Source organism: Myotis lucifugus, unplaced genomic scaffold (genome assembly GCF_000147115.1).
Source record: "Myotis lucifugus unplaced genomic scaffold, Myoluc2.0 scaffold_39, whole genome shotgun sequence".
Classification (NCBI taxonomy): domain Eukaryota; kingdom Metazoa; phylum Chordata; class Mammalia; order Chiroptera; family Vespertilionidae; genus Myotis; species Myotis lucifugus.
In genome coordinates this window covers 5,075,998-5,093,085 of record NW_005871087.1, presented here as the reverse complement: position 1 = coordinate 5,093,085, position 17,088 = coordinate 5,075,998, and the positions used below count along the sequence as shown (strand labels likewise).

The window sequence follows — 17,088 nt, the reverse complement described above, 5'->3', positions numbered from 1 at the left end:
TCAATCTAGCTGTAGTGTAGAGAAGGCAGGTATAAAAGACCCAAAGGGGGACAACTGCAGAATTCTTGAGAGAGCTGGTGGCTTAAACTAAGGTTGTTATAGTAGTGGTAGAAAAGTGAATGAATATAAAAAGAACTTAGGAAGTAGAATCAACAAATCTTGGTGACTGAACTGTGGGGCCAGAGGAGTTAGAAAAGTAGAAAAACACATAGGCATGATCCACAGATTCTCTAATATGAGCAATGGGGTCAATAGTTGAACTAGTTACAGAAGGAGAGAAAACCAGAAAATGATTAACTGAGCTGAAAACTATGTATGGTCAGATAAAAATGAAGTGAAAAAGTCCCTTAAATTTAGCAGCATGAAGACTGTTATCTTAGTAAGAGGTTCGGTAATAGTGTTAATAAGGAAAACAAGTTGTAAGAGACTTAATTGTGTAAGTGGTGTCCCAAAGCAGCCTAAGCACACCAAGGGAGCTGGACAAAATGGTCCACTGGAGCTCTGCCTGATGTTGCCCACTGGTTAGAGCAGCAGACCGCGCACTGAAGGGTCACAGGTTTGATTCCCAGTCAAACCTTTAAAGTCCTTTACAGTTCACAAAGCTTTCTTTTCACATATGCTATCTTATCTGATGCCTAGTCACTTAGCATCATTATTAGTTTATCCAATACTGTCAACTAACAGCTTCCCAGAAGCATTCATAAACACCTGCTGCACTTATTATTATAAAAAAAATATTAGCTGTGATGTTAATGAGTAGAAAATATTTTAAAGACTTAAAGGTTAATATAAGTCAATTGAGGCACAAGAGTGAACCTCCATGAAAAAAAGTGTATATTTTGTCAAATCACATGATATAACCACTCAACAAGAATTATAAAATAGAACTGTAACTGTCTCTTCCTCCAGTTTCTACCACTTTTATTCTTTATTTTTAAAAACAAGCTTTGGGCCTCCCCAGCCCTACACAAAGGAATAACTGCCAATCATTTTCCTACCAGGGAGGTGAGGTTAAAGTCTCTGGAATTATTCAGCTGGAGAAAATTAAGAGATTTAATAACCGACTCCATATAAAGTTCTGCTATATGGAGGATAATACAGTGTTTTACAAAATTAAAATAAGAGAGCCCGGCTGGTGAGGCTCAGTGGTTGAGCATCGACCTATGAACCAGGAGGTCAAGGTTTGATTCCGGTCAGGGCACATGCCCAGGTTGTGGCTAGAACCCCAGTGGGGGACATACAGGAGGCAGCTGGTCAATGATTCTCTCTTCCTCTCTGAAATCAATAAAAATCTATTTTTAAAAAATTAAAATAAGAGAATATGAGTTTAAATTGACTACTGATAAGTTACTATAATGAAAATACTTAAGGACCTATATCAAAGGGACTTTTGTAAACAGGACAATTTCCTATTAAATAAGACAGCAGTAGTTTGATTTAAGTTCTTCAGAACTGTATATCTGTATACGCTAATAACTAAACATCACTAATTTGCTAGTACCACTATCATTAAATTAATGCATTTACCTTAAACCTAAAAAAGCTGACTTTTTTTATTGAACTGAAGCAATGATAATGGTTAGGTTGCTGGAATTAATAATTTTTATGGTGATTGGCAACAGGTAAAATTTAGATCAGAAGTATCAATGCAGCAGAGGAAATATTTGACAGCCATACTACCATCTAGCAAATTCATTACTTTGTTTTAGCTAATTTGTGTAACTGATTTAAGTACCAAGGCATTTATGTACAGGTATATTTATAATTAAAAAACAAAACTTACCCTAAGAAGCAGTAAACCATGTTAAGATTTAAAAGTATAAATAAAAGACAGCCATTTTCCCCACTTTTGTTACAAATTTGAGAATATTTTAGAGTTGGGAAAATTTGGATGTATTAGAATAGCTGAGGCATAAATTCAGGAATAAGTCATAACATATTTCAGAGCTTCTGCTGTTTCAACTTAAAAAGAAACAGAAAAGGTTTAATTCTAACATTACCATTGGAGCAAATGGTGGATTTGATGACTGCCCTCCACTGTCCCCTACATGCTGGGTTAACCCATTAGGATCTGAAGACTGTGCTGTAGGAAGCTGGATACTGGTTGCAGGTTGCTGAGATAATTCTGCTTTGTGGCTCTTATATGATTCATCCAATCTGCTACTTCTCTCTGTGGCAATGAGGTCACGAATTTTTTGCAGCTGATCCACTGAAGCTTTTTTAGGAAAGATAAGATGTGTTTCTCCCTGGAATTTATAAAATTAGGAAAAATTTTAATTTTTGCTTAATACTAATAGTCTTTCTTTTACATATATGTATAAATGAAGCCAATACTATAGAAAATATCATATTTTAATAATCATTGTTTTCTTATTATATGGCATTTTTTAAATATACAAAGGTAATGCCTAACATAAACAAGAAAATTTGTCTTCTTTTTAGCATATAATGCTAAGCCTATTTTATTAGTTCAAAGAACCTTTAGAAAAGTGTTTATCTTAAAAAAAAAGAAAGAAAAGTATTTATCTTTTAGGAATACTAAGTTAGAAAGCCTCATAAGAGTTGCAAATATGCATATTCCTATCTTCCTTGCAACAGTATATAATAACTACTGTTCTCTATGACATGACCCATGAAATAATGATACTAGAGATACAGCCATACCAAATGATCACTGGTCACATAAGACCAACAAGAAGTTACATAACTTTTTAATCTTCTAAAACCAAGTCTTTAGAGAATAGCTAAAGACATGATTAGAAGTTTGTATATAAATTTCATTAATTCCACCAAGATAACACAAAGTACACCCTAATGGTCAATTCAAAATCATGGATTGTTAACAATAATACTAGTCCAAAGTATTAGAAAAATAACAGTTGATATACACTAGACTACTAAGAGCATATGTCTGGTCCAAACAAAACAAACTATCAAAAAATAAAAATCCAATTATTTATGCAGTGATTCATTTAATAAATGCCCATAGTATTATCAGAATGCTTGAAATATAATAAACATTGTAACAAAGCTCACAATGTAAAATAGCAAATTACAAAACAAGAAAAAAGATGAAATGAAAATAGATTCAACCAATTTTCAAGGTGTTGAGAAGCAGCAGTTACAACAGTAATTCTGCCAACTGCAAATGAGATAAAACAGTTGTTACAAAGTGCAGTAGACAGACTTGAAGACTGTAAGCATTTAAATTAAACTCCACAATTGAGAATAACGTTATTTTCCTGGTGATGGCAGACCTGGAGGAATTAACACCAAAACATTACTCAATGACATGAAAATCAATTCTACATTAATTCTTTTTTAAAAAAGCTGAAAGAGGCCAGCAAGCTCCATACATTGCTCATAATAGCTATAAAAAGAGACTATTTCCACATACTGTGTTTACTAGAGGCCCTCAGGGTCCCAAATTGCAAGAGGGCACGATTGGGCCGGGGAGGGACGCGGGAGGTTGGCCAGCCGGGGAGGGACTGCGGGAGGGCTCCAGGGTATGTCAGGCCTGTCTTGCTCAGTCCCTATCGGCCTGACCCCAGCAGCAAGCTAACCTACTAGTCAGAGCGCCTGCCCCCTGGTGGTCAGTGCACGTTATAGCGAGTGATTGAGCGGCCTTAGCATATCATTAGCATATTACGCTTTAACTGGTTGAATGGACAACCGGACACTTAGTATATTAGGCTTTTATTATATAGAATGTGTTCTAGCCTTGTGCTAAGCACTTTACACACATTAAACTAATTCTCACAACCAGCCTGAGAGATAGGCATTAGGTTAATCTCCACTTTTATATGAAAATATGAAGGCTTAGAGAAGTTAAATATCCTGCCTGATGCTACAGAACTGTCAGAGCAAGCATTCAAACTGCATGATCTTAATTGTTAGGCTATTACTGACTTAGACTGAACAGAGACCAAAAACCACATTTGTATAGTTGGAAGGGATGAGCAAAAAGAGACTATTTCTATAGTTGTAATGATTATCTACATGATAATTGGCACAAATTGGAACACAATGATTTTTCCAACATTAGAAGGAACTACCTCACATCTATGATAGGGTCTGGGAAAAGAAACCAGACGTCTGGCTTAAATCCAAGTATGGAGGCTTCTGATCTCCTACTGTTGTTAGTGGAGGAGCAGTGAGAGAAATAGCTGACACTATGGACAGCGATGGAAAATAGCAGGAAAAGTATCTGGGACTATGTCTCAGTCCACAGGTGAGAGAGGCCCTGATAAGACAGACACTAAGACAGAGATGCTGCTCATGCCTTGTCTCCCTTCCCTTCATTCTTTTTAGGACGAGTTCCAACAGAACATGATTATGGCCAGAGTGTCTGAACCAAACAAGTTTAATCAACAGCACTACATTTTCATCAAAGGAAAAAATTACAGGCTTAATGTCCTAGGTCCAATAACAGTTTAAGATATCAATGAGCCGAAACCGGTTTGGCTCAGTGGATAGAGCGTCGGCCTGCGGACTGAGGGGTCCCAGGTTTGATTCCGGTCAAGGGCATGTACCTGGGTTGCGGGCACATCCCCAGTGGGAGGTGTGCAGGAGGCAGCTGATCGATGTTTCTCTCTCATTGATGTTTCTGACTCTCTATCTCTCTCCCTTCCTCTCTGTAAAAAATCAATAAAATATATTTTTTAAAAAAAAGATATCAATGAGAATTCTAGTATTTAACAAACCTGTTTCTTAATGTATTTTTGCTGCGATAATTCTCGTTGTCAGATGTTAAGCAAACCTGGTCCCTGCCCACTAAATGCTGGTAATTAATATCTTTCAGTCACCAAGACAACCGAAAATGTCCCCTCTAACTCCTCATGTCTAATATCTGTCTAACATACTAGAATGCAAGCTTCATGTAAAAAAAGATGTATATCTACCTAGTTCACTAATACATTCCTAAGGCCTGAAACAGAATCTGGGGAGGCAAGCAGTGAGACACAAAGGAAAGTATATCTTTTTGTAAAAAAAATAAATCTTTATTGTTCAGATTATTACAGTTGTTCCTTTTTACCCCCCATAGCTCCCCTCCACCCAGTTCCCCACACCACCCTCTGCCTTTACCCCCCCCCCCCACTGTCCTCATGCATAGGTGTACGATTTTTGTCCAGTCTCTTCCCGCACCCCCCACACCCCTTTCTCCCCCCCCGAGAATTGTCAGTCCACTCCCTTTCTATGCCCCTGATTCTATTATATTCACCAGTTTACTCTGTTCATCAGATTTTTTATTCACTTGATTTTTAGATTCACTTGTTGATATGTATTTGTTGTTCATAATTTTTATCTTTACCTTTTTCTTCTTCCTCTTCTTAAAGGATACCTTTCAGCATTTCATATAATACTGGTTCGGTGCTGATGAACTCCTTTAGCTTTTCATTATCTGTGAAGCTCTTTATCTGACCTTCAATTCTGAATGATAGCTTTGCTGGGTAAAGTAATCTTGGTTGTAGGTTCTTGGCATTCATCACTTTGAATATTTCTTGCCACTCCCTTCTGGCCTGCATAGTTTCTGTTGAGAAATCAGCTGACAGTCGTATGGGTACTCCCTTGTAGGTAGCTGTTTTTCTCTTGCTGCTTTTAAGGTTCTCTCTTTGTCTTTTGCTCTTGGCATCTTAATTATGATGTGTCTTGGTGTGGTCCTCTTTGGATTCCTTTTGTTTGGGGTTCTCTGTGCTTCCCGGACTGGTAAGTCTATTTATTTCACCAGGTAGGGGAACTTTTCTGTCATTATTTCTTCAAACTGGTTTTCAATATCTTGTTCTCTCTCTTCTTCTGGCACCCCATAATTCGGATGTTGGTACACTTGAAGTTGTCCCAGAGGCTCCTTACACTATCTTGATATTTTTGGATTCTTTTTTCTTTTTGCTTTTCCTGTTGGGTGTTTTTTACTTCTTCGAATTTCAAATCTTTGACTTGATTCTTGGGATCCTTGTCTGCTGTTGGATCTCTGTATATTATTCTTTATTTCAGTCACTGTATGCTTAATTTCTAGTTGGTCCTTTTTCATATCCTCGAGGGTCTCACTAAATTTATCGGCGGTTTCTAGAAAATTCTTGAAAAACCTTATAACCGTGGTTTTGAACTCTATATCCAGTAGTTTGCTTTCCTCCATTTCTGTCATTTGTGACCTGTTTCTTTGTCTCCGCATTTTTATGCTTCCCTGTGTTGATAGAGTGGCTTTCTGTGCTAGGTGTCCTATAGGACCCAGTGACTCAGTCTCCCCCATTACCTGGGGTGGACACTCTTGGTGCACCCCATTGTGGGCTGTGTGCACAGTCTTGCTGTAGTTAAGCCTTGATTGTTGTAGGTATCACTGGGAGGAATTGACCTCCAGGCCAATTGTCTGTGAGAATCAGTTGTGTCTACAGTGGGAGAACTTCTGTGCTGAAGACACCCTTATGGGGCAAGACTTGCTTCAGTGGGGCTTTGGTGCTCACTGAGTCTGCCCCCTGAGTGTGTCCCTTATAGATCTGAGGAGTTGTAATCTGGATGGTGCCACTCTGACCACTAGGTACACGGGCTCTTGGATCTCTAAGGAGGTGCTAATTTAGCCTCTGCCTGAGGCTAACCAACAGGAGCTACAGAGAGATCTGCAGGTTCCTCTTCCTTGTTTGGGTTTTGGAGGTGCCCAGATGAGGCCCAGCTGTGAAGCAATGCAAGCTGCTGTGGGGCCTTGGGCCTTCTTTTGGGTAATCTGGGTCTTTCTGATCCAGCTACAGTTTGTTAGGTAATTTTAGATCTCAAAGGGCCAGCCCATTCATATGCAAAAGCCTCTGGGCACAGCTTGGGTGGGGCGGGGTCTCAGGGAATCAACAGGGCGGAGCAAACAGCTATGGCTGATCCTCAGTCCTGCCCTAAGAGGTCCCGCGTCTCAGTGTCCCAGTAATTGCTGCAAGCACCTCTGAGAGAAAGCCGCCCTCGAGTTCCGCCCGCTGCCAGACAGTCCAGTTTCTTCCCGTATGAGTCTGGGTCCCCAGAGACTCGCCCGGAACTGGAGTGTGGGGAGCTTGTGCCTCCCTCCCGATTGCAAAAGACACCGGTGTCCTCCGTTGCCAGCCCCTTTCCGCGTGCGCTCAAGCCTCCGTACCTCTGCACTTTACTTCCGCACCTCCTCTGAGTCTCAGTGTGCTTTTCTCTTTCCTTCTAGTTGTAGAATTTTCACTCAGCCAGCCTTCCTGTGGTTCTGGATGATGTCTGAAAGTATATCTTATAGCAACTTAGCACCCTAACAATTTCTACAGCCTGGTCAATTCTGACTGCTACTGACAACTGAGTCTCCATAACCTGGTTCAACTTTTTTCAGTATTCCACAAACTATAAATAGTTAAGCATATACACATAAAGAAAATTCACAATCCTGATTACTACTTTCACTGTGTCATAAAATTAAACTATCCCACAGATGACAGAAGATAGAAACACCATACATTTCTCTTGACCTAAAAACAAACAACAAAAAAACAACAGACTGGGATTCTTTTCTCCTGTCACAGAACTTATGTGTGGCAACTAAGCTCACTTTTTCTGTTTTAATCTTTTCATTTCTTATTGAGACAGGTGGTTACACCCTATTTGTATTCTGTGTGCTCACAAATCAGGTTTTTGCTAAAAGTCAAAAGTGAGCTAGAATTTGGTCCTTCCTTGCGTTACATGTCTGACCTCACAATTCAGATGGAGACTTTTCCCTGTGGGAGAGTTGTTATATTTTACAATATATTTATTGTGACTTTTAAATGTCTAATAGGTGAAGAAATAACTAGTCCCACAGATTTCCCCAATGATCAATAAATTTAAAAAATATTAATCTAATTTAGGTAATTATCCATCAACACAATAATGAATGTTTCATACATTCATTGAGGAGGAAGAAGAGAAGAAACCCTTGAACAGACTTACCTCCTCAAAGCCCATTTCAAATAAACATTCAACGGCTCCTCTGACGGGCAAGAGTCTAGTAGAAAAAGTTGTGTTTCCAATCCGGATAGATCTGTATTTTTCATCATTAGGGTTTCTGATTAAAAACAAAAAAAAAGTCTGATTACATGTTATATGTAACAGTTAATATTTTTCACGTTTTTTTGCATTCCTTTTCACATTTTATACCAGCTATATTCCTACAAAGTAGGATAAATCCCAACTTTAAAGAAAGGGGGAGCACAGTCTGGAAAAGTGTCTGATTTTGTGATTCTTTCCTTACCACACATTTCTACAACATCACTGTTTAATTTCACAGCTGAAAATATTAATGCTGCCATAGGAAATCCATGTGATATTTTAATACTGTGCTATTAAAGCTAGACACCTTTATGAGTTTTTAGGTTGCTAGGGAAAAAATCCTTGTCAGCGAGCTCCAAAGAGGCAGCTGAAGGCTTTGCCTACTTTGTTCTGATGAATCTCAATCATTAAGAATGGTGTGTGATGGCCCAGCCGCAGTGGCTCATGGTTGGGCATCAACCTATGAACCAGGAGGTCAATTTCGATTCTCCGGCGGGCTCGATCCCCAGTAGGGGGCGTGTAGGAGGCAGCCAGATTCTCTCTCATCACTGATGTTTCTCTCTCTCTCCCCCTCTCCCTTCCTCTTTGAAATGAAAATATATTTAAAAAAAAAAGAATGGTGTGTGACACATAGATGGTGGCTAATAAACATTTATGAAATAAATGAATAAAAGAAACTAAGAAGCTATAAAACAGATCACAGTTCCTCAAAGACTTTACTTCTGACAAACATGAACCTAGGTATACCTTTAGTCACTTGATTTTCTTTCTTCCCTAAACAATGACTGGCTGTATTTACTGTAAGTTCTGCTTCAGCTCAAGATATATTTTTGTCACAGCAAATATGATGATAAAATGAAGATATGAATTTCTTTTACCATAATTAAGATTTTGAATAGTATACATGTAATGAGACCGGCATATGAAAAGCTTTGATTTGAGTTTATTAAGAACCTTGATAAATCAGAAAGGCTATTTTTTTTAAAAAAAGAAAGAAATACAAAATTAAGGTAATCATACTATTATACTCTAAATATCTTCGGAACATAATTTAGTATGATAAGTTGGTTTTACATTTGATACCAACTCTTTTTAAATGGTGGTGGCTTCCATAGGATTATATTAAGGATTCTGAGGCTGTGTCAGGGATCCATAGGAAGGAGTTTTGAGGCCATCTGCCCAGGGTATGAAACTGGTGGTGGTTGGGGATGCTAGCAACTGATTGACTATCTTTGCCCTAACTAAACATGCTCTCTGAATATTATGATATAAAAACACCCCCAAAAGAATTTTTAATTGTGGAAGTCTTGACAAATTTCATGTTTCTTTTCCATCAAGCAATTCCCTACTGCCCAATTGTTGTAAATACTATATGAATCATTTTTAAACCTCTTTTCCTTAATTTCAAAAATTATACAAATTTATTAAAGAATATTCATAGACAAAATCTCTAAAATTCTCAAAATGTCCACACAGATTGGTGCTAACCTACAAACACTTTGCTACCCATTCACAAGAAGGAAAGCAATTGAGAGTATTCATGTTGCCATGAAACTTTCATTGTATTTTACAAAAATTTTAGCTTCACACTATTGGAAATTAAAAAACAAACAAAACCAAGGGGGAGAAACCAAGATGGCGGCATAGGTAAACACCTGAAATTGCTGCCTCGCACAACCACTTCAAAACTACAACTAAAAGACAAAACGGACATCACCCAGAACCACAGGAAGGCTGGCTGAGTGAAAATTCTACAACTAAAAGGAAAGAGAAAAGCATACTGAGACTCACAGGAGGTGCGGAAGTAAAGTGCAGAGGGAAGCAGCCAAAATGCAGAGACAAAGGAACAGATCACAAATGACAGAAATGGAGGAAAGCAAACTACTGGATATAGAGTTCAAAACCACGGTTATAAGGTTTTTCAAGAATTTTCTAGAAACTGCCGATCAATTTAGTGAGACCCTCAAGGATATGAAAAAGGACCAACTAGAAATTAAGCATACAGTGACTGAAATAAAGAATAATATACAGAGATCCAACAGCAGACAAGGATCCCAAGAATCAAGTCAAAGATTTGAAATTCGAAGAAATAAAAAACACCCAACCGGAAAAGCAAAAAGAAAAAAGAATCCAAAAATATCAAGATAGTGTAAGGAGCCTCTGGGACAACTTCAAGCGTACCAACATCCAAATTATGGGGGTGCCAGAAGAAGAGAGAGAACAAGATATTGAAAACCAGTGTGAAGAAATAATGACAGAAAACTTCCCCTACCTGGTGAAATAAATAGACTTCCAAGTCCAGGAAGCACAGAGAACCCCAAACAAAAGGAATCCAAAGAGGACCACACCAAGACACATCATAATTAAAATTCCAAGGGCAAAAGACAAAGAGAAAATCTTAAAAGCAGCAAGAGAAAAAAAGTCAGTTACCTATAAGGGAGTACCCATACGACTGTCAGCTGATTTCTCAACAGAAACTATGCAGGCCAGAAGGGAGTGGCAAGAAATATTCAAAGTGATGAATACCAAGAACCTACAACCAAGAGTACTTTATCCAGCAAAGCTATCATTTAGAACTGAAGGTCAGATAAAGAGCTTCACAGATAATGAAAAGCTAAAGGAGTTCATCAGCACCAAACCAGTATTATATGAAATGCTGAAAGGTATCCTTTAAGAAGAGGAAGAAGAAAAAGGTAAAGATAAAAATTATGAACAACAAATACATATCTATCAACAAGTGAATCTAAAAATCAAGTGAATAAAAAATCTGATGAACAGAGTAAACTGGTGAATATAATAGAATCAGGGGCATAGAAAGGGAGTGGACTGACAATTCTCGGGGGGGAAAGGGGTGTGGGGGGTGCGGGAAGAGACTGGACAAAAATCGTACACCTATGGAATGAGGACAGTGTGTGTGTGTGTGGAGGGGGGTTAAGAGCAGAGGGTGGGGTGGGAACCGGGTGGAGGGGAGCAATGGGGCGGGGGAGGGGGGAAGAGGAACAAGTATAATAATCTGAACAATAAAGATTTAATAATAAAAAAGTAGGTCGGCCCCTCCCAAAAAAATAATAAAAAAAAACAAAAAACAAACAAACAAACAAAACCATGGTTATTCACTCCAGTTCATTTGAGAATCATAGTTGAGAACCTCAAAGAAAAAGCTATATTCTATTGTATTCTTTCATTCTGTGTTTTAGTGCAAGGTTTCTCAATCTTGGCATTACTGACATTTGAGGCCTTTATTTTGAGAGGCTGGCTTGGGCACAGCAAGTGTTTAGCATCCTTGGCATCTATGCCACACTGTATCACAAGTGTGCCTTTCTTACCACATAAACAAAAAACATTAAACTGAAAAATAATCCTACATTATCAAAGCTAGTTACAGATAAATTATGCATCTTCCCATGATTTTCAACACATTCCATAGGGTGTAATAAACACATCAGTACCTCCAGGATGATATATTCTACCGCTGTAAAACTGCTTGAGCTATTTCAATCTCCCTTTTCTCAACAGCTTCCAGATTTCACATGATCAAAGTCTTTCACTGGGCTTCATTTTCTCATTTTTCTTTCCACTCTCACCACTGTTTTGATATAGCTTATTTTTATGTTTCACACTAACTGTTGATATAAAGCTTCTCTGCTATAGGTTTTGTATAGTTTAGTTTCTATTGAGCAATTTTTTATCTTTATAACATGGATGGACCTCACATATCATTTATCTGTTTTTCCCACTAAAAGCAAATTGCAAACAACAACAACAAAATTACAGTATAATGTCCAGTTACCCAAATCCTATCTTCCTCTTTTTAAATATGTTGAGCAGACCAGTCATGGTCTTGAGCCCAGACTGATGCCAAAAGTCTGCCCCAGAAGCACTCAAAGGCTTAGAGAATGTTGCTATATGGCCATCATCAGACCTCAAATTCCATTTCCTCCCTTGGAAAAGTGCATGCAAACACTTTCAGAATCTCTAGCTTTATTGCATCATCCCAGGTTGTCTACTATTCTTGACCTCATTACTCTTCTCCTTATCCTGCAGTGTATAAAGCAGCGGTTCTCAACCTTTGGGTCACGACCCCTTTGACAGTCGAACAACCCTTTCACAGGGGTCACCTAAGACCATCCTGCATATCAGATATTTACATTACGATTCATAACAGTAGTAACATTACAGTTATGAAGTAGCAACGAAAATAATTTTATGGTTGGGTCACAACATGAGGAACTATAAAGGGCCAGAAGGTTGAGAACCACTGGTAAAGTATCCCTAAGAATCATCTTTATTTTTGCTTGATCTTCTTCCATTAACTTAATTTTCTCTGCAGACTTTTCTCAAATGTTTTTCTTTTTTTAAATCTCTGTTGACCATTGACTATCTCTGCAAGTTGTAGTATTTATTTTGCTTGTTATCAACTATTTTGCATCTTTACATGAGTTTTTTGGAGGGTGGGTGTTGTCATATAATGACAGTGAATGAATGGGGTCCTGAAAGGGAGCAAAATTTCTGGTACCTCACTCAACCATAACTTTTAACATATTTTGGTGTCTGCCAAGTTGTCTCACCCCCAATATCTACCAAATTGTTTAATTTATGGGGGAAAAAAGGTCTTTGTTTTTACTATTGCAATGGTAGGGAAGTCATGCTTTTCTCCTTACATATAAAAGGCTGATATGCTAAGTGTCCAACTGTCCATCACATAGCAGCTCCCAGCTTCCTCTCCTTAGCGACTAGTCTCCTTGGAGTTTCTTCAGCCCAGGACATGACTTGCTTTATAGCCAGGTGCAAACATTTCACACTTTAACCAAATGTCTGTGAAGCATTTTCCCGTGCCTCATCTCATTTGATCCTCACCGAAGTCCTGGAATAGGTAGATAGGAGACTTGGTGGAATCCTATTTTCTTTTTATTAGCCAGAAAACAGAAGCTTAGAAACTTGACCCGACTGAAAAGAAGAAATGGTGGACCTTGAAAATGACTTCAGGTCTCACTGCGCAGAATACATAGTCAAACACTGCTGCAGTTAAATATTTTACCCTTTGTTCTCCCTGCATGATCTACAATAATAATCTGCTTCGTGTTGATATTTACTGCTGTGTTGCTGGCAATTATCTGAAAGATAAGTTGGGGTGCTTCACTGGGCTGGAAAAAGCTTAGCTAAATCAGAAAGCGGGTCTAATTAAGCAAGTTTATTCTATATTCATAAAAGGCTAAGTTGACTCGCATACGCACGGTACATATAAAGCTCTCACTGGCACCAATCACACGTGTGTTTCCATCTGTCATTGTCAATTGTGAACTTGGTTGACACTTCTACTATAGAGAAAGGGCGAATAGCGATATTAAAATATTCTAATTAATTTCCTTTCAATGTGCACAAATTCGTTCACCGAGCCACTAGTCTACTATATTTTAAGATTTTCAGAAATGTTAGGAAAAGCAACCAAGTGAGTTGCTCAGTTTAAAAGGAATAAAAAGGTTAAAAAAAAAAAAGAAATGTTAACAATAGGCTTCACACTGAAGTAAGAGCAGCTAAGAAAAAAAGAAAAAAATGTTTTTCTCTATTTCAGAAACACTGAGAATGAAATATATCTGATCATTTACCAGCCCTCTTCCTCTTTGGAATGCAAAATACTAGAAAGGGTTCACATAAATGGAAACTTAGTCATTACTAATCACAAAAGTTGCTTTGTAGGTCATTTAAAATATTTCTAGTCCTTCTGAAAATCTGTTATTCGGAGATACACGTACATTTTCAAAAACATTTATCTGCCTTAGAACCATGTGGGAACCATATTTGGCTTTAACTCTACAATTCTCTAGCTGACCACAAGGGAAACACACACATAATGTAGCTTGTTTAACATGAAAAACTGATAGATAACATGAGCCAAGTCGTTTATGTCTACCTTTTGCAAAAATCCCATAAGTAGGTGAGAGTTTACATAAATTGCCTATAATCACACTTTTATAAAATGGTTGGCTGGGGAATTAAACTCACCAGCCTGATCACAAACCTTATATATTCTCCACCATGCAAGATACCAACAAACTCCCCAATCCTCATTTAACTACTACCTTGTCGAGAATAACCTAAATTAGAAATCTGAAGTTATTTTGATGTCTCCTCACATTACCAGTTCTTGCATTCAGTCATCCAAAATTGGCCATCCTTGCTTATAATACTTCGCTTTCCATTCTATCCACATTTACGCTTATGATTCCTGCAATAGCTTTACAAATGAAACCCATGCCTTTTCAAAACTCCTTCATATGCTTCTCTTTCAGTCTAGAAACTAATCACTTTGTCTTGCCTATCATGTCAAATACAAGTTCTCTGCTACTCCATTAACTGGACTCACCTTATCAAACTTCTGTTCTCAAAACTGTTCTGTGTTAGGTCCCCCTGCTATCTCCTCACATAAACAAGTGACAAGCATTGTCATGAAAACTGTTCTCTAGATTTTATGCTGTGGCTATTTTCCATACCTGTGTCTTTCTCCCAAACATATTTATTTTATTTGAAAGAAAAAAACACTTTCCATTCTTGCTTCCCAATCATATATGGTGCTTTCATAAGCAATAACTATATAAAGTTTGATAAGGAAATTAATGGAAAATCAAAATTTTTAAAAAGAACAAATTATCTTAGAAAACCATGTGGAATGCCAGTGAAACTATTACATATTTTTGAAAAAGTAGGTATCACTAAACACAGATCATCTTTATCTAGAAGTCAGTGAACTGGGAAAAGGTAAAAGGTGCAAATCCATGGCCTATAGTGCATGCAAATTAGCATATATTCTATTCTGCAATTTCATTAGCTTTATGACTCTGAGTTGGGAAATAGGAAAAACATCATCTAAAACAGAAAAACTTAACCAAAAGTATTATTTTCACTTGTGTATAGTGACAAGTATTGTTGTGAAAACAAAAAAAATCTGCTAATGAAATTTTCATTTCAGCTCTCATTCTATGAAATACTATGCCAGACCCTGAGGTAGGAGCAAGGGATAGCAAGACGCTGCTTACACAGTGCCTTATCCCTAAGGGTAATAGGTTCCCCCTAACAGCAACGAGAACAGAAAACCTTGGTGTTCTCAACCCTCAAATAAGTTAGATTAGCAAATCTGTAATGTAGTGTGGCTAGAAATATAGAATAAAGCTGAAGCTTTCTAAAGAGTTTAGCAGGTCTCTGGACTTGAAAGATAAAGGATGGTCCCCACCCCTCCACTCCCATACCTGAAATAGTTTAAATTCTAAGAATATGAGGGCAGAGACTAATACTATTACTTAAGACAAACTAAAATGGGTAGTTTTTCATACCATCTCCTGTTATATTAGTTCCAAACTCCTAATTCCCTTTTCAGATAAACACTTTTTAAGATCAGAAACACAAGCCAGTGAAAGGCTGTAACATGAACTGACAGCATGCCAGTTTCTTCTATGAGTCTGGTAAACATTCATAATGATGATTATGATGCCAAGACATTTGCTTGCAAAGGATATCCCTCCTCAAAACACCTTAATCTTAGAATTTTTTGGGTTTCATTGCACTGAAAGCAGAAGCAAATCCTCATGACAAGGCCACTTCCCTTTTCTGAATAGTGGTGTTTAAATAGTTTGGCGGCTTTCCACATGGGAGGTCCCAGCTGATGGGCTCTGGAGAAGTCAACCTGTGAGTTGTGAGTTCATTCATGCCAAGTCCACTGGCATCCTGGTGCTCTGAAGAGCTGTGAGACCCCTTAGGGCAGTGGTTCTCAACCTTCTGGCCCTTTAAATACAGTTCCTCATGTTGTGACCCAACCATAAAATTATTTTCATTGCTACCTCATAACTGTAATGTTGCTACTGTTATGAATCGCAATGTAAATATCTGATATGCAGGATGGTCTCAGGCGACCCCTGTGAAAGGGTCGTTCGACCGCCAAAGGGGTCGCGACCCACAGGTTGAGAACCGATGCAAGATGAGTTGAGAAAGGGGTCACAGAGGAAGAAGGGGGTCCCCACATAGGTCACAATTGTGTAGCTGTGTACAGTGCACAGGCTGCACCCCATGTGGCATCTGGCACATAATAAGGGCTCCCTATGTGTTTCCTTGAGTTTACTTTTAAGTCACTAATGTTACCTATATGACCACTATTGTAACTGCCATGGGTTAAAACACTGCACTTGTAGCTAATGTCACATGACATCTAGAACTTGAAATTAACAGGGATTTCCTTTTAGACTTCATGCCAATGTACCCACCACTTGGAAGGTCAAGTGCTCCAGGGGCCGAGGGGGCCCAGAGAACCTAGATAATAACCATCCTGACCTGATAAACACTAAAGCCCCTGGTACTCCTCTAAGCTAGTTCCACTTCCCTGCCCTCCAGGTCCCTGCTGAGGACACGGCATTTGATCTAAGCCTGGTCGGCAAACTGTGGCTCTTTGGCCCCTGGAGTGTGGCTCTTCCTAAGCCTTAGGAGTACCCTAATTACCTTAATAACAATGTACCTACCTATGTAGTTTCAGTTTAAAAAATTTGGCTCTCAAAAGAAATTTCAATCGTTGTACTGTTGACATTTGGCTCTGCTGACTAATGAGTTTGCCGACCACGACAGGAGCTGAGGTGCTAATGACTCCAAACGAGCAGCCAAACTTGCCTCCCAGTCCCCCGAATCTGTCGGGCCCCCTGGAGACCTGGAGCTGCGCTTCGGCTCCCAGGAGAAGGAAACAAGTTGCTCGTATCCCAGGTGATTATCTTCACACATTGGTATTTCAAGAGTCATTCTGAAAGTGGAATCCAGATGCTAACAGGAAAATGGTCACTTTACAATCATGTGGCGAATCATGGCTCACGCCACAAAACTGGGCACAGAAAAAAGCACACCCTGGAAGGGTTTTAAAAACCCCACTAATTCAGGATGGTGCTTAATATAATCACCAACTGTTAGGAGGGAAGCATGTTGTCGGCGACTAACTTGTGACGGGCATTTGGAAATGGAAGGCGGGCGGTGGGAAGGCAAGGCGGTCGGTTTCCGGAGAAGAGCTCCGGCAGCGGTCCGAAGTAGGGCCTTGGGGCCCGC

General features: G+C 38.7%; 1 protein-coding gene across 1 annotated transcript in view; it reads right to left on the bottom strand.

Moving 5' to 3' along the window:
• The window catches only part of NGLY1 (N-glycanase 1), a 45,148-nt gene extending 28,357 nt beyond the window's left edge, over positions 1-16,791 (bottom strand). Inside the window, exons 1-4 of the mRNA XM_006087632.3 lie at positions 16,666-16,791; positions 11,466-11,482; positions 7,918-8,032; positions 2,001-2,246 (exon numbers count right to left, since the gene is read on the bottom strand). Of these exons, the coding sequence (XP_006087694.3) occupies positions 2,001-2,246; positions 7,918-8,032; positions 11,466-11,482; positions 16,666-16,791 (504 nt within the window). The remainder of the gene's footprint in view (positions 1-2,000; positions 2,247-7,917; positions 8,033-11,465; positions 11,483-16,665) is intronic.
• Between the last annotated feature and the right edge of the window lie 297 nt (positions 16,792-17,088).